The following is a 25,629-nucleotide window of genomic DNA, read 5'->3' as shown; positions in this document are numbered from 1 at the left end:
AGGGGAATTTCTCTATCCCCTCGCTACCGGAGGAGCTTGCATGAGTGCCAGGGAAGGATCTGTACCCAGCTCCCTGGCTGCTGCTGGAGCTGCCTCTGGTTTGCTGGCAGGCAGCATTTTGGCCTGGGGCTCTGTGGGTGCAGGAGGGCTGAGCTGCATTGCAGTAGGTTTGCTGTCGGCTACTGGAAAGCTGTCCCTTAGCAGCTGGGAAGCTCTCAAAATGAGTCTACGCAGGCAGGCACTGCTGCTGTCAGGCTAGAGTGACAGTGGAAAGCTACTGTTTGATCAAATCAAATGGGCAAATCACGAGTTTTCCAGCAGAGAGCGAAGACATGGATATGTTTAATGCCACAATGCAAGTGCCAAAGCAGGGGTCTTTGTGCTGGCTTATTTTAGCATTAAGCATGCATTTTCACCAGTTGTACATCCAGGGGAGTTGGCTAAGTGAGCCTATTTAAGGTGTTGATGCATTTGCAGCTCTGTGCCAAGCCTGGGGGAAGGGAGGCACTGGGAAAAAGCCAGAAGCAGTCTGCTAGCTCCTGTGTGCTGGGCTGAAGAGGAGTCCAGCTTTCCAGAGTCAGGCAGAAAGCCCTTGAGCCCTCACCCTTGCTGAATGCCCAGCCCAGACAAGATGCTTGGGACACAGAAAGATTTTTGGGCTTCAGCACCCTGACTTCCACTAAGATCCTCTCACCACAGGAGCCTCCACCAAGGTTGCATTTCATCCTCCCCGAAGGTGGTGAACCTTCCCTGTCCCTGCGCTGCTTAAAATGCTCAGCCAAACTTGCAGAGTCCTTCAGGGCTGGAGAACACCACCAAAAACACCAGCAGAGGCAGGATTTGCTGCAGAGCTGGGGAATTTGATGAAGAATTTTTCATACATATTCATTTGGGTTTCTTAAATGCATTTCTTTTCAAGGCTGCTTGTATACCATTTCTGCATCTGCTCTTCACAAATAATATAATAAATTAAATTACTGATGGGAATATTTAGCAAACCAGCATCAATTGTAGGGTATGGGCTGAAAACAAATGACAAGTTCATAATCGCATACAAAACAATTCCAAGAATTATGCTAATGAAGCTAGAGAATAGGAAATGTGTCATCTGACCCATGTATGCAGTCAAATGGCTTGAATTTGGGCATGGTGAACTAGCAACAATCAGCTTGTGCATAGCTTGAGGCCAAGAACTATTCACACATAATATTCTGTAAATAATTTCAGTCAACAAATACATTTGAGAACATTAGGACCAGTTCAGCAATGATTCATAATAGACTGAAATTTATTCAATAAATTATTTGTTGCAAATTGTTTGTGCAGCTCTGGATCACAGTTGAGTTGATCCAATATTGCCCTCATTAGCACCTCCATTTGCAAACAGAGCCAAACTTGTGCTGCACAGCCAGAGGAAAGAATGCATATGCAAGATATCCGTGAAAAGTTTCAGGAAAAAGAGTTTCCTGTCCCTGAAGTGCTCAGAAATGTCATTTAAACACACAACGGGGAATCTTGTGCAGTTTTGGGGCTCAGTAGTGCCCCTACATGACAGCACCAAGCATTGGTTGTGCTGCATACGACTAATGTGTTTAGGCATGTATGAAAGACGTTGAGTTGTTGTTGGTGGTGGTTGGTTGTTTTGTTGGGTTGGTGATTGAGTTGGTTGTTTTTTTGGTTGAAAGCAAGTGTTGAAGCATTTTAAAGGCTCTGTGCCATTACAGAAACAATGCTGAACGTTGGCCATTACAAGTATGAGTGAAAGAGCTCTTGCACAGATCTCATTAAGGGAGAAGGAGGTGGGTGGTGGACAGCATGGTTTATATTTCAGGCTAAGATTTCCTAGAGAATCTATGGAGTTTTATTGCCCAAATCCTATTAAAGTAAAATTGAACCTGTGCTCCAGCAATCTATAATGCTGTAATATGTAATCCCTTCCAGAGATTACTCTATGTTGAGGAACTTTGTAATAGATTTGTTAATAAGGCATATTACATCTCCTTGATTTTCTGGTGGTGCAGCAAAATTATTTCCAAAAGGAAAGGAAAAATTCATTACACCACTAATTCTGTAATGAAACCTCATAAATCAAACAATAACAGGAAATCAGACAAAATACTATGGGAAAGGGGTGACATTTTGAAAGATTACGTTTGCTTTCTGTATTGATTTTTTTAAAAGACTTTAAAATGTTGATGTTCTTTCTTTCCTTCTTTCTTTCTTTCCTTCGTTCTTTCTTTCTTTCTTTCTTTCTCTCTTTCTTTCTCTTTCTCTCTCTCTCTCTCTTTCTCTCTTTTTTTCTTCTTTTCCCTAACTTTCAGTCCAGGATATTAGGACTTTTTTTGCCAATAAAAATGTCTAGACAAATCTAAATATATATATATATATATATATATATATATATATTATGCTTGCTTTTAGGAAATGATAGGACACTAAATTAAATGAACTAATGTAGAAAGGATTTTCTATTTTGAATGTTTACTTTGAGACAGGGTTAATAATAAAATAAAAGCAAATTAGCTTTTCAGAAAACTAGAAATACCTGAAACAAACTGTTTTGGGGATCATATAGATTTTAGTTGTTTATTTTGGCCACTGAGTAAAACTTTCAGTTATTTACAGTTTTGGAGCCATGTTTTCACATGGCCCAGACCACAGTAATAATTGTTTCAAGGATAACACTATCCAAGATAAAGCTGTGCTGGAAAGCTCAGTCTGATCTTATGACTCTTTTGTTTACCACTCCTATTTTTAATGATCTTGTTGCAATTTTTTGCAGTGCTGCCCAGCAGGCAACTGGCAAGCGGGCGTTTGTCCTGAGTCGGTCTACCTTCGTCGGCAGTGGGAAGCACGGGGGTCACTGGCTGGGCGACAACTTCTCCCAGTGGAAGGACATGCACTACTCTATCATTGGCATGCTGGAATTCAACCTCTTTGGCATGCCCTATGTAAGTCTGAAGTCCTTCAGGCAATTGCTGGCTCATACCCGATATCACTTTAAATTAAGTCAAATGTTTTCTGCAATAAGCTGCTTGAGATGGCTAGCAGTAATGGCCTGTACGGAGTAGGGAACTGCAGATTAAAAAAAACCTAAATGTCATCAATCTTGGCTGGCTAAAGAGAAACAAAAATAGCACTGCCAACTTCAGATTAAATCACTGCGTGCCACCCCAAACAGATCTCTTTATATTACGTGTTTTATGATTTGAGGTCCCTCTGTAAGTTTCAGATTTTGCAAGCTGGTATGCAGGATTTGTGTAATTATTGAAATATGTTCACATCTTCCACAGTGATTTTAATGTTCTAGGAACCAATAAAATCTCCACCCCAGCAAAATTATTATCACTGTACCCTGGAACATTCTTATAAAGTCATCAGAAACTGGTATCTCTTTCCAAAATTTATATTTATTAGTAATCTTCTGTGGTTTCTCATTTTTGGGCCAGAGCAACAATTGCAAACGTTTATGTTATGATGTTTTCTCTCCAGATTGGTGCTGACATCTGTGGGTTTAACTACAACACTACCTACGAACTCTGCTTGCGCTGGATGCAGCTTGGCTCTTTCTACCCATTTTCCAGAAACCACAATGCAGAGGGAAATATGGTAAGTAAATGAAGTTATGCAGAGCTGTACTCTATGATTACTGTACTGACAATGGTGATTTGCATTACTTCCTCATAAATTAACCTGCCATTCTTGGGAAAGCTTGAGCAGGTGATAGGGAATGATGTACTGAGAGCAGGAATTATGCTGTGAAGTGTAAATTTTTCCCATCTGTAAGGGAAAAATGGCTTAGAAACGGAAAAACATATTGTATCTAACATCTGCAAGTCCTGTAGAGGTTAGACTTATCCTCTCCATCTTTTATCTGCTGAAGCCCAGGTTTTACATAAGAGCCAGTGAGTGCCAGTACATCTGCTTGCTCACTGGCTAACTTCAATTTTCATTTCAGTACCACTGCAACTTTAATAGTTATTACACAGAAGGGGAGAGAGGGCATTATACACCACACTTGCCATCTAAAAGTGAGTTTTAGACAAACACCACAGTTAGAAACTCCAGACAAGCACGTGAGGACTCCAAGGACAGCCAGCGACAGTGACAGCACCTTCAGCCAAGGAGAAACAGAGCCAATGAGCCCATGAGCAAGATGAAAAAGCGCGGCCTTAGATCAGAGTCATGTGTTGGCTTCAACTTATCATATAGTCCTTTCAAGACTTATCCTAGATAGAAGGATCACGTTGTTCCTAACTACAGTCAGTGTGAAGGTCTTGCAGCCTTTGTAAGCACACTGTGTTATCTGCAGCAATGATGAAAAGGTTCTGCTAGTTCAATAACTGCTTTTTTTTTTTTGTTTCTCTTTGCTTTGTTTTCTTTCTTCTGTGAAGTGATCTGTGCAATGCCTGAGATTAGGTTGTTAGCTAACCTTCAATTTTCTGTACAGTTATGTCATCAAAATGTTGCAGCATTTACATTCCTCAAAGAGACCTCTTCCTCTGCATGAAAGTATCATGGACATCCAGAAACAGGGCAAAAGCAGGAATAATAAGCTATTGTGCTGGCATTAAGAAACTCAGGATTTACCCTATAGTCTATAATAATACCTGAGATATTCTGGTATATCTCCTGAGGAGAGCAAATTGCTATGGGGTTTAGGTGCTGCTGTTGATAAATATTTTCTATTTACCTCTGTTCCGTAAAATTAGAGATCTCTTATTTTTATAGGTTCACTTGGCCTGTTGGGCATGCAAATGGGTCTGATCAGGGTGAGTGGGTATTATTAACATACATGCAATTTAATAGGCAGGAAAAGGACAGGAGCTGCAACTCAGCCGTGACTGAATGACAGAAGTAGCAGAAGATGCATTGGTTTTTATTGGACCACTTAAACCCATTTAAAACATCGTGTTCCCTGACAGAAATGAACAAGGCATTTTGGGTGACTCAGCATCACCTAACAAGTCTCTTTTGTTTTTCTTTTTTTCCTGAACTTAGGCAATATTTGTACAGTGTCAGACTTAAAGTGATAAAAATACAGTGCAATTTTTGAAATAACAGATGGATGCTTCAGACCTCAGAGCCAGCAGGAAAGATTATTCTGATGTAAACATAATAGTGAAGAAACTTTACTTAAATATTGAGTTTAATTAATATTAAGTTTAGTGTTAAAATAAAATCTAAAGTAGCCACCTTGCATAATCCTCTGGGGATTTCAAATGGTTTAATTAATACATTTTTTTTTTTCACTGAAAAGCACCAGATAGTATAAAAAGCTTTGTTACTTCTGTTCCTTTTATGTTTCATTATCCTTGGAATTCATCACATATTCTTTGATTTTAATGAGAAAACTGAGTCTTACGGCAGAATTTTGTGAAGGTGGAAGGCAGCCAGGTGCCTTGTTGGTGGGCTTATTTTAGAGCTGGAGAAGTTGAGCTGGGAGGGATCAAAGGACACACCTTGTGGGAGTGGGAGACACACTCCCACTTTACACTCTTGGACAAAAATAAGTATAAAAATAACAATGCTTTTGCCTTTGTTTGGAGGTTGTTGGTCTTCCCTTTTTCCTCTGTTTTGCCTTCTCTGTCCCAGAGGGCAGATGTGGTTCTTAACACTTCTAGTTCACAAATCAGTACTTTTTCTACATAAACATTCACTTCCATGGGATTATGCCAGCAACAGCTTTCCTTAGGTTGCACACAGGTTTCTCTGTTGAATTTGTATCCATCGTTATAATGCTCAGTGCAAAGCTTTTACTCAACAGGAGCAAGATCCAGCATTTTTTGGAGAAGAATTTGCCAAGATATCTCGAGCTACACTCCGGATCAGATACTCCCTTCTGCCATACCTCTACACCTTGTTCTATGAGTCTCATGTTCACGGCAACACAGTGGTACGATCACTGATGCACGAGTAAGTTCAGCAACTCTCTTTTTATTATTTTACTCAAAGAAGTAGTTGAGCTTCTCTGTACAAACTAGTTGACATCTGCCTGAAAATAGTGATAGTAATATCATTGCATACTTGCTCTTAAAAAGAACAGTTCTACATTGAAGTCAAATCAAAATATATACAACGAAACTAACTTTATATATATGATATGGATATATATTAAATGTAGCCTGTATTTGTTTCTAGTGAAAAAGGAGCTAAGTAAGGAGAATTCTCAACATTTCTTGGTTTAGGCAAATGTGCAATCCTTTCTTTTAAACATAGGAGTCACATACCTGTATTTTTTGTATTTGAATTAAATCTATGAAATCTGTATTCTGGCCCAGAATATCAAGAAGGCCTCATACAGAGAAGGCTTCATTTTCCAATCATCCATGGCATTTGCATTTTCCAATTTAGCACTTGCATCTGCATGCTATGTATGAAACCTACATCTGTGCCACAAATTGCATAGAGAAAATGGGGACAGAGATGTTGGAGTGTAGAAGCAGGTGCAAAGAGAAGATTAATAAACACAGACTGAGAAAACCCTCGGAAAATGTGACCTCAGATTTTTTGAACAGCTTTTTTTTTTTTTTTTTTCCTTTTTTTTTTTTCTTCTTCTCTGTTTGGAAGAAGTAGGAATCAAAGCAAGGTCTAGTTTCCCTTTCAGCACATTTAATTAGCTTTTTACCTGCTTTTGGTGAATTTTCTATTTCAGAATACTTTGTAGAAAGATGTGAGCAAAAGGAGAGCAAATAATGCACATGAAAGGCTATTGCCCAAAGCTCTGGCACAATTTAACCTCATTGGTGCAGGTTACGTCCTGGACTGTTTAATGTTCTTTTTCCCTTTAGGTTAAAAACATTTTGGTTAAAGGGTAAGGCATTTTTGCAAATTAAACTGAGATTAAACTAAAGTGCAGAACATGCTAATACAAAATGGTTATGCACAAAATCTATTTTGCCTACTCAGTGTAATGGCTAACTGATTAATTTTAAAGGTGATATCCTTCCTCTTCCTACTCTGCTACTTTATTCAACAGGGTAACATTAGGAGAAGTGTTATAGGTACTCATGTCTTACAAGGGGTTTTACGCTATTCTAGTGTTTATTTTAGCAGTATTTTCAGTTAATCAGATTTATGTGAATATTGGAAATGACCAAGTTACTTTGGGCATTAATGTTCGCTAACCTCTGCTAATATCAAATGATTTTGGTGATGTTAAGGCTGTCTGTCTGTCCACTCACAATATATTTTATCTGTACTCTTTTGCGGCACATCTACATTAAGAAATTTCCGAGTTTGCTTTGATTTCAGTTCTAGAGTAGTCTCAGACGCACCAGCTGAGACTCCTGTTGGGTGAAACTAAGTCAAAAGGTGCTCTCCTGCCATTAATAGGAAGCTAGCTAGGATTACTGGAAATAAAACTTCTAAAAAGCAGGTAGGCAGTGAGATCAGGAGATCAGCATAAGCTGGCTTACTACCGAGGTCCCATCCTAGTGGGCACATCACTTGCTAATGTTGCCATAGCTAGATGCTAAAATTACTTTAAAATATTTAATATGATTACTTATTTCTGGTTACTATTGTTACTTAGTGAGTATTTCTTACTATTTCTAATTAATGCTCCTTTGTTCAGTGTGGCTGCTCAAGTAACGAATGTCACCTAGATGCTAACAAAGGGAGAAATGTGGGGTTTAGAGAAAGACAACCGAAACAGAATTTTTGAGGTCCAGGTGATGGAATTTTATATAAAATCTTTCTCTTCCTTGTAACAAACACCAAGCTAAAAAACTGCTCTAGCTTTTCAGGTGAAGCTGTTATGGGTTCACAAACCTCACCACGAAAACAACTGCAGCTGGGCAGGGAGTCTCCAAGCAATACCTACTTCATGTGGTCATTTCAGATTTCTCATTTCATTTCAAATGTTTAGGTGCTCATTTCAAACAACGAACAAGAACAGCATCCCAGGAGGTGCCTATATGTCTTTTAAGTGTCTCACGCAGAGGCTTTCACTCAGTGAAACAGACGCTGGTAGCCTGGCTGTCCAAAAAGACCTGGGGGTGGTAATCCATTACTGCGCTCCTGGGGGGAAAAGCTCTGCTTAATAGCCTACTGGGGGAAAATAAGACAGCAGAGAGGCTACTGCCTAACCGTAGGAAGCATGTAGATGGAGTGAGGCGTATTTCATAGATCACAACTATGCTGTGCTTAATGGCTTATGTTTTCAAAATGGGAAAATTCATTTGTTTGCTGAATGTGTGCTCATGGTTGCTGTAATTGAAAAAAGAAATAGTGCTTAGTTAGATGGTGAGATGCTCGTTTCCAAGTGCGAGTAAGATGATCAGCTTCTCTGTTGTCATCATTTCTTAATATTTTTTTTCTCCTGAAATCTCCCACTACATAGTGTTGAAATAATACTATAATTTTATTACAGTGAAATTAAAAATAGAGAGAAATTGTTTGGAGGACAAAAAACTAACAAATTATATTTCAAAATCTGAAAACCAGGGAATTCATCAAAAAACCCACCACACTGAAAATATTTACAAAGAATTATGTTAAAATGCAATAATGCCCAAGATTAAAGTGTACAAAAGATCTACTATTTTGGATAGAAAAGAGCTACTATTTTGTTTAGAAATCCAAACACTGAAAATACATCTTTTAACGTATTTTTGTGTATTTTGTGTATTTTTAATGTACTTTTGCCTATTTTGGCTCCCCCTACCAAGCATATAGTGTGTCAGAGCAGGCACTGACACTGAGCCACTCGGCTCCATAAAATAAAAACCTGCCTTTAGGCAGGGGCAGCTGCAAGGCGTTGAGCAGCCTCAGTTAAACAGAACACAGCAAATAAACTTTGGAACGGATTATTCTCTGAGGACATAGGAATTCTACATTAACGTGCAACAGCCAGTGTGAATTTGTCAAAAGCAAATTATGATTGCCTTTTTGGATGAGGCAACAGGGCTATTGAGTGGGAAAGGGAGGAAAGCAGGAGGTACAATGCTGATTTTAGGAGGACTTGAGCCACTGCTCTATGTGGCACCCTTATAAGCTAACTTGGAAATGATGATCTGCATGGATGTCCTAGGAGATAGGCTTACAAATGACTGGAAGCCTGTTCAGATTCTCAGAGATTTTATGTTGTATGAGTTGAGGTTCCTAAGAGGGGGGAGGATGTCTCCTTTTTGCCTGGGGCTTGTCAGTATTTTCTTTAGCTGATGCAGGATGCAATAGAGAGCTCATCCCAGGCTGGCAGATGACCCTGGGTGAATGGGATTGCAAATGCATGTCTGGAGGATATGATCAGAATCAGAATGATCTTAATGCATTGAATAAAAGGGACTGAAATCTGTAAGGTGCCATTCAGGCAAAGCTGCTACAAAGTGCAATGCATATGAGGGTTGCTTGGTGTTTGTTCTGCAAAGGATTTCTAATGCAAACCTGTGAAGGGTGTAGGAAGCCGTATCACAGAATCACAGAATCTGCCAGAGCACGGCAGTGTTACTGTAATTACTGAATCTCTGTCCAGCTTTTGGCACTCCCTTGGCCGGGTGAAATATGTGGTGGTGGTGAAGGACGCATTAAGGAAGCATTAAGGAATTTCTTGTGGCAGCAAGTAATGTTGAAATATTCTGCAAGTTCTATGAAAATGTGAATTAACACTGTGTACCTCACTCTCCATGCTAGATTTACCTCTGATCAGCAGAGTCGTGGAATAGATACTGCCTTCCTTTGGGGACCTGCATTTATGGTTGCTCCTGTTCTTGAAGAGGCAAGTACTGCAATTAAAAAACGCCATCATACCGGATAAAATAAATGAACCCCGCTTAGGGCACTAGATGACATTCAGGGCATGTTTGCTCATACCCACCCGTTTCCTCCTTCCCCTGTCAAAGCCTGCAGAAGGCATTTCAAAACAAGCCCGAGCAGCTCAGGGCTGCCCGGTGCTGGAGGTGGGAGGGTGAAGGCGAGGGCACGGCATTTCCCTGCCACTGTGAGCTCTGAACAGATGTCAGCAGGCTGGATGCTGCCCCTCGAGCGCTCCTACGCCTGTGCTGACAGATCCTCCAAGGACACACACAGCAATAATTGCCAGGCTAGGAAGAAGCATGGAGGGACTGAAAAAAACTGGTCTCCTTGTTTGCAGCTTGCCCATAGCGTTTTGGTGCGGCAGCATCTCAAAGGTTGTGCTAGGCATTTACCAGCATCACGTGCACACACCACCCTTACAAAAATGATGACAATGACAGCTGATAACATGGCAGGCTTTAAAAGCCATCATTTCCCTATGGCTGCACTGGCCACAGGTTGGGTCAGGGGAGCAGCTGCTGTTGTGGGCCCCAGAATAGAGCCGCAGGGTGGGTTTGCTCTCGCTGCCCAGCCAGAGCAAGGGTGGGTTTCTCTCCTCACCCTGCTGCTGACTGCTGGCAGGGTGCAGCCTGAAAGGAGCACCAGAAAGGTGTAGTTGTGCAGAGGCAAACATCGCCATGCAATGTATACTGGAGCTGTTTGTGATCAGCATGCTGCTGGAATATCTGAGATATTTCCTACATGATGCTGATGATCAAACACGTAAGCAGGCTTCTGCTCGTCTTTTTTTTTTTTTTTTTAATGCAACCCTTGTGCCTCTGTGAATTTAGAATTAAATTCTTATTCCTTCACATAAAACCTTTCCGACTCCTCTGTGGCACTTCATTAGTCAGTCCTTCATCTTCAGACTCCCCCAGGTTTCTAATAGCTGGTGACTAATGTGGAGAATTCAAAGGGTCTCAGGCCAGTAAGATGATGAAAAGATGTGGGAGAAACCTTCCCATAGAGGGTGACAAGCCACGGGTTGCTTCCTGCAATGAAATGAATGAAAATGGTGATGATGACTGCCTCAAACTGCAGCATGGCACCTGGAGAAGGTGGGGCAGGACAGATTTCCCTCTGCTCCTCGGTCCCAGAGTGTGAGTAAGGGAGATCCATCAAAATGGAAATGGGAAATGTTACACAGTGGCTGTTACTTAGGGACTCCTTAAGGCAAGGCTCATCGAGAGTCAGGCAGTGATTGCACGCCTCTCTGCACACCAGAATATCCAGAGTTCTTGTAGTAATGCTGAGAAGATCTAGGGAGAGGGACATCTTGGCTTTATAGTGTTTTCTTTCAAGCTTTGAAGGTGTTTTACACATTTAGCCAAGCTTTAGTTGCTAAACAGACAGGGCACAGCACCCCAGCCTTACTTGCTGCAGAGTTAGGACACCTTCCCTGAGCCATGCAGCACTGCCTGGGAGACAGGCCACAGGCCAGGACAAATTTCCTGGTTAGCAATTGCTGTATTCTAATATGAGATTTGCGTGCATTAAAAAAGCAGCTATTTCTGAGTTCTTCTATTGGTTAATATGAAAAAAATCCTTAAAATGTCAAGTGGTAACTATGCCTTAGCTCTTCTCCTCCACCCTCCACCTTGACATTTCATGCTCCATCTCCTCCCAGGGGATAACCATAACTGTGCAAAGGGGCAGGCATCTACTTCGAGAATCAGAACTGATCTGTTTGTGAGAATAAGCAACTCATGACCACAAAAAAAAAAAAAAGAAGAAGAAATATGTTTTGATTCTGATGTTTCCTACAGTGATTAATTCAAAGTGCCTTTAGTGTGATTTTATCCCTGCAATAATACGATACAAGGCATGCTGTAAAATAAAGTGCAGCAATTGTGCAATTAGCAGTGCATTATTCAATATAATTTATCCGCAACTTTAACTGATTGCAAATAAGGCAAATATCTGCATGTCTTGCAGACATTGCTCTTTGCCTGTTTCAGCAAGAGGGACATAGCAGTGGTGGCCCTCACAGCCCGCTCTGTTGCCTGATGCAAAGTCCTGCCTTGCAGAGCCTGCCGTAGCCCTTGCTGGCATTGCTCAGATGTTACATTTGCAAGATGTGGAGCAGTGAGCCAGGCTGAACTAAAAACCTAACAGACTCATCCCACAGACCTGTAGTAAAGCCCCGCAGATTGGGTAGGGTCATTTATTTTGCATCATAGATTGGCCAGCACGAGTCCATTGCTGTGGTGATAACTCAGCCTTAATATCCAAGATTTGATGCTGTTGGAGGATTGAGTGTGCATCTATCCATGCACAAATATAATAAAGCTAATGTAATATCAGAAATGTAAAAAGAGAAGGACTTTAATCATTTTATAACAATTACAGGGAGCGAGATCTGTGGATGTGTATTTCCCTGAAGCAACATGGTTTGACTACTACACAGTAAGTATTTCTAAAATTCAGTTTCTTACATTTTATAGAACTTAAAATATTACAATTCCAGCAAAATGACTTTTAGCAATGTTCAGCAGTATTTTTACCTCAGCATCTGTGTTTAAGAAAACTAGAGCACAAAAAGTCAACACCAGGCTAGCTGGGAGAGTAAATTGCACAGCTTTCAGTAGCATTTTATTTGCTATTTTTGGTCTGTAAAGCTCTAAAGACACAGAGAACACAATTTCCAAGAGCAGCCTAGACATTCACAAAATTGACAAGATTTCTATTCTTTTTTTTCTACACCCTTATTGCATGCTTAAGTTATTACACCTATACCCTTACCTGTGTAGAAACAGAGACCTGAGCTGCGCTCCTGAGAACAGGCTGCGAACGTTTTGTGCACAGAGTTTTGCACACACATCATTTTGGACAGAAGGCATATGTACAGAGCAGCATGAGGCTCCCCTCCAGAAGATGCTTCAGGAGCTGCAGAGCAAGCTGCTTTGTAGAAAAAAAAAGCCAGACTCCTCTAGATTCGGGGACTGCAGGGTTTGACCTCTCCAACGCCATTCCCAGTGCTGCAGTTTCCAAAGTGCTCGGGTTTTGAGCTAACTGTGCTCTGCTGAAATCTGCGGGATGAAACCAGTGCTGGCTTCAGGGGTAGTTAGGCTGATGTTAAAAGCTTTCAGAAACCTGAGCCCAGGAGCATCAGGCTGCTGCTAACTACCCTGGGCAGCACTGCCAGACAAGTGGGAAGGACAAAGATGCTCTCGGAGGAAATTCAGGCTTATTCTTCAACAGGCACTGCGTAGGGCATCTGCAGCATTTGGCTGGTGTCCTCAGAGGGATGTTCATCCAGCTCTTTCCCTTTCTTCTCTTACAAGGCCATGGTTCAGTGGGGTGAAGCATTTTGCTCATCCCTCCTTGCTGCGTTTCCCCCCAAGCCTCTGTGCAGGGGCGGGCATGGGAACATTGTCCTGGTGTCCCCTGCCTGTGGGGCATGTCCCACATCAGCAAAGAGCAGATCCCAGCACTTGGCATGAGTTTGCTGGTGCTCATCCCGAAGCAAGGCAGGATATTTACCATAAGTTATAATTACCCTCCACAGAGGGCAAGGGCCAAGCCCTCCTGTTACCTCCTCTGCACATAAACCTTGCCTACACCTGGTTTTGAGGGATTAAAGCAGAAAGAAACGATGCAGAGAATTTATGCTAGTTGTCTACACATATATGAATTTCACTCATTGAATCCTGTAATTACTTTTTGAAAGGGGAAGACTTGTCCTTAAAAGAGAAGAAAATCTACAGTTTACATTCCCCAATGATTATGAATCACTCACCTTACACTGAAATGTGACAGTTTCCATATGCATAAAAAAAGGAAGTGAAAGTTTCTTTTTCTTTTTGCTTCATGTCTTGATGAGTTTTTTTGCCCAGCATACAGAGTAATGATACCATTTTAAAAGATGATTTACTGTCTTTCATCCATGATGGCTGTACCTTCATGCATATGCATCACTGCAGGGGCTCGATTCTCCTTCATGTTCAAAAAAGAAACTGGAATAATACCCCTGAAATCTCCTTTTTTTTTTTTTGGTGCAAACTGGCGTAATTAAGATGAAAATATACCCCTTGGCCTCCTTCCCAGTGATATATGGTGATAATGTTTAGTGCCTGCATTTGCATATTTTTTTTTAACTGTATTACTTTTTGTGGTAGGGTTACAAAGTGCCAAGTGCCTGGCGCGGGACGTATGCTACCGTTGATGCCCCGTTGAACAAGATCCCTCTGTACATCCGTGGAGGCTACATTCTGCCAGAACAGGCCCCAGCCACCACAACTACCAAGAGGTAATATCACGAGCTGTGTCTATCCCCCAAAAACCAGCGCTGCAGGCCAGACCCTTCACCACCAAAAAGCAATCAAAGGAAAGAGCAGAAGAGAAGCTATCTGCAGCTCCCAGCTGCCATCCTGGCTGATAAGCACAGTATTTTTATCCCACTGCTCACTCGGTTGCGTTAGAAGTCACCCAGGAGATGACCCACATCATCTCTCACGTGGCCGAAACCCACACCTGGCTCTGCAGCTTTGCTGGGAGAAGCTCTTGCACCTCTCACGGCCTCGCTGCCCAGCTGCCAGCCGCTCGCAGTGAACATATGCTAGGGGAAGATGCAAACCTCTTGTCCTTGGGTGAATTTATCAAATGCCATGGGCAAGGTGGAGAAGCTCAAAGCTCTCTCGGGGAAGATTTTTTCCCCATACCAAGGGGCTGGCCTCGGGTCTGAACCGTGCTCAGACACTAACGTGGGCAGGGAAGGGAGGGAGCAGCACCATGCAGCGACCAGACCAAACCACCGTGACGTGGCCTCAGTGACCAGCTGCCTCCCCGGCTGCCCAGTTGTCACACGTAAGGCCACTAAGGAGGAGGGAACTTGTCCACACAGGCACTCGAAAGGTGGGAACAGAGCAGGGTGAGGTTCTCATCCTAATTTCAAGAGCCATTTTAAGTAGCTAGGTAGTAGTCATCTGGCTGTGTGACCTTTCTTGTAACCTAAAATTAGAGCTAATTGTGTTCAGAAGTTTTTGTTAAATAACATGGAAGGGACAGTGGCCAGAAATTTGTACTGACATCTCTTGGTGTATTTGTTAACAGCCGTCTGAACCCATTTGGACTCATTATCGCCCTGAATGAGCAAGGAGAAGCTTCTGGGTCTCTCTTTTGGGATGATGGTGATTCGATCGGTGAGTCCGGGCCCCCTCTGTGAAGCAGGGTCACCGTGCAGGCCCCTCCTCAGGCCACCTTTTCAGCAGCGTAACGGCACTGACTGCTCTTACAAAGAGCTGGAGAGCTTTGAGGTTGAACATTAGAGGTGGAAAGCAGAGTGCTCTTGAGGGCGGCCTTTCAGCAGGAGAAAGGTGTGACATCGGGGACAGCTGCTCTGCTTGGGAGGGCAGTAACTCATTTCGTGAGGTCACACCGAGAGGAATGGGGGAGGAGATTAAATAACCCACAGTCCTCCGAGGGTGACGTCAGCTGCTTGCCACAATTAGTGTGAACTGCTCATGGATTTTGCTGTTTTGATCCTAATCCTTCTTGTTTTGTGTTTTAACAGATACTATTGAAAATGAGAACTACTTCTTGGCTAAATACACATACAGCGCAGTAAGTAGCAACGTACCAGGTACCTACATCCTTACAGGTAGCTCTACTGTAGTGTAGCTGTTGCAAGGTGCTGATGTCTAACTTTCATACAAATAACATTTTTTCATACAGCTCAGCCTTTGAAACTGGTAAGCTACCTAATGCTTTCATTTGCAGGCAGCTACAAAATAATCCAGCCATGAGCCTGCCGTTTTGTGTTTGCTTCATTGACTATCACAGTGACGCATCATTAACACCCGTGGTGTGATGTGAACCTGAAAATCCACTTTTTTAGCTCAGATATTTTTCCTGAGTTGCAGGTTCTGGGGATGAGGGACATTTTCCTTGCCTTCCTCCTGCAAGCACTTTTAGTCTGACGGGTAGGAGAGGGTTGCGTTCTCGCCTGCAGGATATCCTCGCAACTTTTTAGCTGTGCTCACACAAAGCTTGTATTTTGTGCCCAGAGAATTACATACTCTCCCTTCTTTAGCTTGCATCTCCTTGCTATATGGCATGGAGATTGCTCCCACGGTCAGCATCCCGTGGAGTGATTCAGCAAGCCACTGGCAACCTGCTGTGCAGTGCTGATGGATGCTTCACACAGCACAGGCGCAGAGTCAGGGCTCCAATGCCTTTCACACTTCTCAGGTGTGTCCTGAGAAAGCTGAACAGAAAAACTCAGCAGTCGCAGCTTCAGCTGAGAAAAACACTATAAAATAAACCTACTGGAAGCTCATTAAGTGTATGATAGTAAGTTGTGGGAGTTATTCAAAAAAAGCTGAACTTACTTCAGCAATCTATACAGATTATATTTCATCTGCAATTCCAGTGTTCACATATACTGCAGCACAGTTCTCACACTGTGTGCTACTGAAAGCACCAAAGCAGTCTATAGAAAATCTTCAGAAGAATAAAAAAATATATTAATGCTTATTGTGATATTGCTCTTAGAATGTGTGTCCTCTAGAAGTGAGAGCAAGTCAGAGTAAGCTGATGGGTTTTATTATGTAGTCTTGTATATTCGTGAGGTACTTTTCTGGAAGTAACACTGCATGTCTAGGTTTAAATTTAATTTTTAATTTATTTTCTTCTTGATTTATCATGAAAAAGTCTTCTAAGAAATGATATTTCAACTGCAAAAAGGAAGAAAAATCACTTTGACTTTCTGTAGTCTGTGTATAGCAATTTATTGCAGGGGAGGCTACAGAAAAACAATATCCACTTTTATATTAAATTCTGATCTGTGCAAATTAGATTGTTGATTCACTGGCTCTTCCATTTCTCATTGCTCATATTTGACTTCTGCCTGTAAATCCATAACTGAAGTCCCTATCTGCATTCCAATAATCTCTAATGTCAGTTTTTTATTATGTGTTTATAAAGAAAAAAATCCATCTCAAACAGCAAATTGCAGAAGTATGAGAAATGTTTGAGAATCTCGCTGCATGTTGCACATTTCTATATTCTTAAAAAATTATGGATGAACAGTTTAATCATACTCACTTTTAGAAAAACACACAAATTTTGGTCCCTGAGAGATTTGCTGTTAAGGTCTGACATCACAGCATTTACTCTGAATCCAGCGCAGAGTTCTGCTAAGGTATCAGCTGCAGGATTAGACCTTCTCTTTTATACCTTCATTTGAACAACCCAGAAGTACAAAGGAATTCAGGACCAGTGCAGGTGCTTAAACCTTAGGGAATGATTCATGCTGCCTGCTCTTGGGCACTGCCTCACCGCGGTGGGTGTTTTAGTTCCCTTGACACCTCTGTTTTGACAGGCGTGATGGCCAAGTGACCTAAGTCAAGGTGCCCCATATATTACACCTACTGGTTTACAAAAATGTGAGCCAGATGTATAGGCTGCACTCTACTTCAGGGACAAGCAGGGAGAGCCAGAATCTCTGCCTCCGTGCCCAGAGCAGACAAGGTAGAGATGCTCAGACTGTGCTGAGTGCCTTCAGCTACGCCAAAGGAACGGTGATGGATGGCTTGCTGTTTGCTGACATGGGTTACCAAAGACGGCTCTTGCCCAAGGAGGTGGCAGCTTCTGAAAGAATATGCTAACCACTAGGTAACTGAATAGCCTGGGAGCAAGTTCTCTTTAAAACTGGTCCAATTTTCAAGGGAAAAATGTTTGGGACAAAAAAAAAAATATATATATATATATATATATATATATGTATTATATATATATCGGGGAAGTCCTGGCTTTTGGCTGTGGGTCCAGGACGTGCTTGTACTTTAGATTTATAAGGCTTTGAGTGATATGCATAAGGTTTCTTGCTCCAAATTGAACCTGTAACCTTCCTGGGTGATTGCTGTAATCACATTAGGTGCTTGGGGAGGAGAGGTCACTCATTCCCCTGGATCATCACCTCTCCTTCTCCCCAGTGCCCTGAAGGAGGGGAGATTGGGACCCATCAGATGGGCAGTGGTGTCTGCTGCAGTGTCCTCAGAGCTTGAGTGCAATGTTAGTTATTAACACAGTTGTAATTATTGGGCTGAGCATCACACTGAGCTTGTTGAGTCCATGAGACCACCTTGAGCTAGCTCACCTGCCTGGCCACACTTGAGACAGAAATAAATCACTGCTGGGAGGTGGTCTGCCTATATTGAATCTTCCCATGTGTGAGCTCTGCTGAATGGGAGGAGATACCATGTACAAGTACCCCAAGGCATTCTCCAGAGGCTTTTAGAGGTCTCTGCCCATTTGTTCCCCAGTAACCAACACTCCTTATTTCAGATTAAATCAGCGTGCTGGGGATTGGCACTGATATTTAGAGGGGATGCCTGAAGTAAGCAGTCTGAGCACAGCTCTAAATTAGAGATACTGTGATCTAGCTTCTGCTCCTCCTCCTGCCGTGCAATGTTGAAATAACACAAGCTAATTTATGCAGAAGGTTCCGTCATGGGCTTCTCCTTGGCATATTTTTAAAAAGTCATGATTGCATAGCAGTTCTTCATTTCCTGAGCAGTGTAATTCATCTTTATTTCCTTAACAACTTTGATCACATAACAAATGCAATGATTCCTCTTCACTGCTTGTATGGGAAATTACTGTTGCTGGTGATCCAAATGAATTTGTTTAATGACTTTGTATGTCCTCTTGGTTCAACCCTGAATACAAGATATATAGTAAGTAGGAAGTATAACAAAGCCCCGTGGACACACTCTGTTCCTTCAGTGTCCTTAAAGCTGGGGTATTATATCAGAGAAGATTATTAGCAGGAGTTTTGGAGATGTGGGATGTAAAATAGGGGCAACATATCTAGCAGCTGATGTCTGTGGACGATGCATTTAAAGCAGTTGGTTGCAGATGTAAATCAAATCTGCCTCAAGGTCACTAACTGAATCTCTGTATCTGGATTTTGGCTTTGCATATGCCACTGTACCCTGCAAATGGGTACAAGAACCGAATTTGCATTGATCACGAGTAGAAAAACTGGCCCAAGAAGATGCCAAATGAATGTTGTAAAAGCAATTGTGTTTCTTATTTTGTTAGTTTATGATATGCAAAACCTTTCTTATGTGAAAATTAATGTGAGTGTTTTTACTTTATGTTCTCAGATTGTATTGTCTACAGTGGAAGGCTTTCTAAACATTGGCTGACAAAACTGAGACTACAACAGTCACAGTACCAGAAAGTCAACTCCAAAGAGTGGTGATGGTCCTAACATTTCCTCTGTGGCTTTTTGCAGGGCAACCTGAAGACAGAAATACTTAAAAATGGCTATCGGGGGGCTGACTCTCTGAGGTACAACAAAATAACAGTTCTGGGCCTGAAACTGAAACCCCACGCTGTCACTCTGAATGGAAGAGCCATCCACGGAGATGCCTTCTCCTATGAACTGAATGGGGTAAGAGCTACACTGAGGGATTGTGAAGAATCTAGGGGGCATGGGAAGAGTCAGTGAGCAGCAGGTTTTCATCCAGACCCTTTATGTTTCCAAGTATAAGCAGACATTTATTTTTGGTACAACAGTCTGAGTTTTCGGAGAGAGAAAAAAATCAACAGAAAGAGCTGTTAAAGGAAACTTTCATCTTTGCTATTGCACACACGGTCTCTCTTTCTCTCTGTCACTCAATGTCTGCCACTCACACAAGTTTCTTAAGCTCACAAAATAATGGAAAGTTGACACACTTCCACAAACTGAGAGAAGTTAGCTGTTTTATGGACATTGTTATCATTCGGATAAATGAGAAGACCTGACAAAGATATTTATCAGCTACTGAAAAGAAAAGGGAGAGGTATTTTTGCACAAGTACTTAGTGTCCAAAAATGAATGCGGTGTAGCTGGCTCTAATGAGCATCTCCCTGTTGTCAGAGGAAAGAAAGGCAAATCTCTGCCATATGTTTGAATTCCTAAGGAAACTATTAAAGCAGTGAGACACCAGTTGCAGTTTCACTGTCTCAATGTGGGAAGCCACCTGTCCAACCTCAGTGTCCGAGGTCCAAACGCATGACTTGCTTGTACCATGCAGCTCTTTTAGCACCTGCAAGGAGACACCCTATGGGGATGGACTGGACATCCCTAATACACAGCAGTCACAATCCCTAATCCCTAACACACTCAGTGGTCACAATTTTGTTTTCCACAGCAGAATAGACAAAAAGAGCAACACTGGCTCTTGTTACTTGTCCCTTATGTGCCACCAAGCTGAAGAGGGTCTTGCACTGCATGTGTGCATGTGATACTCACATATGAGCACTGGTCTGCACCCCAGGAACTCCCAACACTAACCCTCTATAACACTAACCACTAGCTTATCGTTCAATCAAAGGTACGTAGCTGAGGCAACAAGCAGTAGATATCACATCTTTTGTTGCTCTGCCTACTCGGCCTAATGATTTAAGTTTATTTGCAACCAAAGTGGGATCCCCATTATATGCACCTGGTTCTAACATTTACTTTATTGAAGAAATCTGTAAAGGAAGAAAATTGCTGAGAATAAATTTCTGCCATGGAGAATCATAAAAAAAAATAAACTCACTTTCAGAGACGATGTCATAAATAAGAGTAATCAGTGTTGCCTCGGGGGAAGAAATTGTTTAACAGCCAAATTGCCTCTAAGCAAGCTGAAAGCAACATAGATGTGGCAGGGTAAAGAAAACACTCCATTGAGATGTGCTTGAAGGCACCAGTCTCAGAAATCCAGAAGATAACTGCATGCTAACAGCAGAACATAAAAAGATGATCAAGAAAGAGTAAAAAGCTTGTCACAAAAGTATCAGTTAAAACTTGATCAAAGCACTTTGTGGCTTAAGAACCACTTCAGATAACAGGGAAAAAAAGCCACCAGACTGCTGCAGTAGGTCCAAACTGCACAAAATTTACTTAATTTAAATCAGACAGTAACCCAAACCAGCTAAATATATTCCTTTCACAACTGTAAGAGATTCAGCCAAACCTCTCCCACCATTCCTTTACAGCTGTTTTAATGCCATTACCTATAATCCTCTCTTGTGTTAGACATTCTATTAAAAAAAAAAAAAAAAAAAGCATTAGCAGCCAGGGTTTAGATCTTGAAAACTTACAACCCATGTAATTAAAAAAATAACGAATTCTAAAGGGCAAATTTGCCACTTTCTCACAGGCTTAATGAGATTACATACCGCATAATAGTTTAACAAGCACGAAGACTACAGTCTGTTTGAAGGGATATAGCAGAAAGTAACTTCTACTATATTGCTTTTGCTTTACAGAAAGCAAATTTGCCTAAAAGCAGTGCTTAAGTGCATAATTGAGCCATAGTTATTTGTATATAAATAGAAGCATTTTGCTTTGTAATAAGCCACTTCTTTCTCTCCAGTTCATGCAGTGCTACCCTGACGTGTAATATCCCAGAATCTTCCTATTATTAGGACTGTTTATCTTTTTTTCCACTGAAGCTTGGCACCCTAAGAGCCTCAGACACTCCCCTGCAACAGCAGCAGGGATGCTGGAGGAGCGCTTCTGTGGACCAGGCTCATGTTGAAAACAAAATGATCTGTGCATAGGAAGATCCTTCTTTTTTCTCTGCTGGGAAGCAGAAGCACAGTCTGGGGCAGCCTTTCTGTCTGCTCTGTGCTTTTTGGTTAATGTTTGGGTGGAGTTGCGGTATTTCTGTCTGGATCTGGCTCTGAATTTGAGTAAAAGGCAAATCACTCAAGAACTGGATTTCTTGCTTACCAAGTAGTGGTGGAGGACTGCTTTGAGGAAAGATGAAAATATTACACACTGAAAACTGATCTAAGAATGGATTTTTAGAGTCTTATTAACATGAATATGTGGAAGGACAAAGAAACAGTTAAGAGATTTAAATGGATATCATGCATTTTAAGAGATTATTGGTTGTGAAACATAAAGATAAAACTGAAGTACTGAAAATGGAAATTGCGTAGCATAAAATACAACAAATTTAACTCTAAACAGCCAAAGAGCAGGATTGATAATTTCATATTTAATTCATTATTAATAAATTTTAAGATGTCGTTGAATTTCTAGAAGGGATGTTGAATTGGATACTGCAGTAGAAAGATGTGTACTGCCATCAAGCCAGATTTGTCTACCAGATGTTAAGGGAATCATAAAGGTCTAAGCTCCCTTCTTGTTCTGTTTTGAAGCTGGTCCTTATTAAGTTCACACAAAATTGTTGACTATTTTTGTGTCTTTTTTTTTTTTTTTTTTCCACAGAAACTCACTCTGAGGATTTCTGCCCCACTTACTCAGCCTCTCAACATCGCATTTCACTAAAATGTTCAGAAAACACTGATCTCCTTGGCCCTCAGACACTGATCTTTGGTTTTATGTAAAGAAGCATTTAGTCATTAAAGTGTTGCTTACACACCTGACGACTGCTCTTTTCCTATGTAATATTTGCAATTCAGTGTTCATCAAATTAAATTCTCAATAGTAGTTAACGAATATCACCATAAACAAACAATACAGCGAACATCTGGGCAGCCAGCCCAATTCACATAGCGCTGTTCTGGGGGAAGCAATGTGCTCTGCCAGAAACATCTATGGGAAACACAGCTCACCCCGGGCTGGCGTCACACAGATCTGCTTTGCACTTCAGCTGTTTCTGGCTGCAGAATGATCTCCCAGGACTGTGAGAAGCTCCATCTCATGGTACCTACAGAGACACTGTTATTTCCATGTGTAATAGTATGAAATGGAATCAACCATTTACCGGTTCCCCTTCAACATACACCATGATGTCTGCCAGGAGGGATCCAAATTATGGCAAGGTTGGGGCTTCATGAACTCAACAGTTTCCACCCTTTTATCTATGAGCTAAAGCACTATTTTTGCCTTTGTTGATATTTATCTATAAGAAACCTGAGTCACAATCTGCAGCCGTTAGTACTTTAATAGTGAATGGGTACTTCAGTAAGGATTTTGGGAAGGGACTGGCATCCAGTGTAGGCTGCTAATACCAGCTCTTCCTCTCCCAGCAGTTAAGCTCCTCTCAGAGCATTGTAGGCAGGGTTATCCTTCATCGGAGGCTTCTTAAGATGACTCTTCCTGTTCCTATCTCCCACTATTGCAGAAAGTACAGAAAATCCCACTGCTGGTAGAAAAGCCTGATCTGTTCCCAGATCTGTCTTCCAGAATTCTGCTGTGGAAGGGCTCAGCACTGTGGAAGGGCACAGTTTGCTATCCCTTAAAATTATCCACCTTTATTTCCTTCTCAGTGGGAAACTGTTCACCAATCTCCCATGCGTCAGAATTCTGCGCCAGAATTCTGGCTTATTACGCTCTCAGATACATGGTCTGATTAGTTATTTATTTCTATGGGTGGTCCTTTGGGAAACCAGGATTTGTACTCGATAGTCCTTGTGGGACCCTTCCAACCTGGATATTCTCTGACTCGCTGATTCTACTAACACTAGTGCAAGTCTTTTAAGTATTGCAAGTATTTCTGATTTTCTCGATTATCATTCCTAGATGACTCCATGTCAAAGATTTCACCCATGTCAGGCGTTTTTACATGAACACATTTCTTCTGAATTATCCAAGCCCACGATACAGAAGTAAATTCCCCTGGCTTATGCTAGCTGCAGGAAGACAAACACAGTTTTGTCTGACTGGTAAAAGGTTGCTTTCTCAAAGAGAGCTGGGCCTTGCAGAGAAACTTTAAGGCCAGGGTCTCACCAGAGCTGTTTTCGGCTGCAGCAAGGTCTGCTGTGAAATGTGTCTGTTCTGCACACTGCAGAGAAAGCAACTTGCTCATCAGCTCTTGTGGGAAGGAGCTGGAGAAGACACTACACAAAGGCATAGCTGAAGAAGAAGGGCAGAATATGGGTTGTGGAGTGAAAGATGGTCTGAGGCAATGGATTTGACAACCATCCTCCTTGCACAGGGCTATAAAACATAGTTCAAGTAGTACTTGCTGCATAATCTGTGGACCCAGAGGACCTTGCCTGTGCTGTATGACACAGCTTTGCACCGGAGCGCTCAGAGCAGCTTGACACAGATGGCTTGACAGTGCAGGACAGATGGGGAAAACTAAAGCAGACCCATCCTGTGCAAAATCCAACCCCTCATGTCTGGTCTGTGCAAAGATTGCATCAAAGTACCCACCTCTGCTCCCAGTTTTCCCCCCAAACTGAAAAAAAAGCCACCAGGCTGAGGATGTCAGCACCTTACCACGGCAAAATGCAGAGAGAAAGCTAATGCTGAACACCACAGAAAGCAGAACTGTCAGCAGCCTGGCTGGGGGGGGTGGTGGTGTTTTGGGTTGTTTTGGGGTGTGTGTGTGTGTTTTAGTGAGGAGGATTTGTCTCTAATCTGCCTCACAGGGGAAAAAGTGACAAATGGTGAGAGAGGAGCCTGCTGTGGGAGCTCGAGTGCTGATGTGGCTGAATAGGAGAGACGTCACCTCCACAGAGAGCCCTTAGCTGGATCACCATCTGAAGGCAGCTGATGCTCACTGGTTTTCTGTGAAATCAGTGACTAACCCTGCAATTTCATATACTTCTTAATGAAATAAGAGCAGAAAAATGCGCTCCTGCCAGCATCAATATGCTGTTCAGGCTTGTATTACAACCTGGATCTTATTTCTTTGTTACCTTGCTCCTTGTAGCGTCAGTGAACACAACAGGAAATCACCAGTCTGTAATACATCTACCCTGGGCTCTGATTTCACACATTTATTTCATAAAAGTAAGCAAGACAGCCCTTGGTAGGCATTTGTATGAGACATCAAAGAAAAATGGTGTTTGTGTGCGTGCGTATGCATGTGTTTATCTAGCTATTTATCCTCTCTGAGCATTGTTCTGCAGGTGTAATTTTAGATATTCTACTTTTTTTTTTTTTCTTTTTTTTTTTTTTAAATTCTGGTTATATTTAATGTTCTTTCCCATCCTTACTATTAATTTCTTTTTTTTTGTTTTTGAGGAAAGGATAAACACATTGACAAAAAATATGAAACAGGTGCTACAAGTGATATGAACTGGATCCAAGAATCTATAGCCAAATATTTTATCATCTTCTTAGATTAGATTAGATTAAATATGAACTTTCCCAAGTGTTGATCTAGGTGGAGTAAATTTATTATAGATACAGATCTTTGGTGGAGAAGAAGATCTATATCAACTTCTCTGGCTGGGATTTAAAAGTGTCTGTAGTCAGCTTCTTTCTCCAGCTTGCCTTTGTTAGCTATAAAACGCACCAGCCAAGTCCTTCAGAACCTGAAGGAGTTGAAATGTAAAGGGAAAACCTTAATTTGTATTTCAAAACCCAGTTAATTGCAGGCTCCTTCCTTATAAAACCATAAAGCGAACACAGAAAATCAATAGCGAGTGTACACTGACAACTAAGAGTATGCCATTAGGCTTCACTTCTGCACAGAAAGAAGACGCAAACATCCTCCATTCTACTTCATGTATATTTACAATATTTTTATTTACAGTGAGAAATTTTAGACTTCATCTCAAAGGATCCTGCTGCCAATTTTTGCTAAACCTTCATACTAATTTTGTATAACATGACAAAATGGTTGTAGACTGAACCAGTTACACCAAAAAAAAAAAGCACAAAATAAATGAAGGAGACATGCACAGAGAGCTCTGCTCAGAGACAAAATAAAAATAAAATAAAACAAACAAACAAACAAAAAACCACTTTTTGACGTGTTCAAATGTAGTATTGCATGTCTTGGAATAAAGAAAGTAAAAAAGAATATGGGACATTGCTGGAGCAAAGAGATATTGAAAAAGATTTGGAATTCTGTTGGATGACCACCTGAGAATGAGTTCCCAATGCAACCTCTCTTCCTCTCTTTTAGAGATTGCTCTATCTTTTTT

At 41.5% G+C, this 25,629-nt stretch overlaps 1 protein-coding gene across 2 annotated transcripts in view; it reads left to right on the top strand.

The window, feature by feature from the left end:
- The window catches only part of LOC309882148 (sucrase-isomaltase, intestinal-like), a 55,097-nt gene extending 32,927 nt beyond the window's left edge, over nt 1-22,170 (top strand). The window contains exons 14-23 of one of the 2 annotated variants that reach the window (XM_082768897.1): nt 2,783-2,951; nt 3,493-3,609; nt 5,768-5,916; nt 9,634-9,718; nt 12,145-12,201; nt 13,914-14,044; nt 14,848-14,936; nt 15,308-15,357; nt 19,037-19,195; nt 22,013-22,170. In XM_082768897.1, the coding sequence (XP_082625023.1) occupies nt 2,783-2,951; nt 3,493-3,609; nt 5,768-5,916; nt 9,634-9,718; nt 12,145-12,201; nt 13,914-14,044; nt 14,848-14,936; nt 15,308-15,357; nt 19,037-19,195; nt 22,013-22,072 (1,066 nt within the window). In that variant the 3' untranslated portion in view covers nt 22,073-22,170. Of the gene's footprint in view, nt 1-2,782; nt 2,952-3,492; nt 3,610-5,767; nt 5,917-9,633; nt 9,723-12,144; nt 12,202-13,913; nt 14,045-14,847; nt 14,937-15,307; nt 15,358-19,036; nt 19,196-22,012 lie in introns of both variants that reach the window. The other variant, XM_082768898.1, reaches the window with a different exon arrangement.
- The last annotated feature ends 3,459 nt before the right edge of the window (nt 22,171-25,629 follow it).

This window comes from Aythya marila, assembly GCF_965140915.1.
Source record: "Aythya marila genome assembly, chromosome: 1".
NCBI lineage: Eukaryota > Metazoa > Chordata > Aves > Anseriformes > Anatidae > Aythya > Aythya marila.
This window is presented reverse-complemented; position numbering and strand designations above follow the sequence as displayed.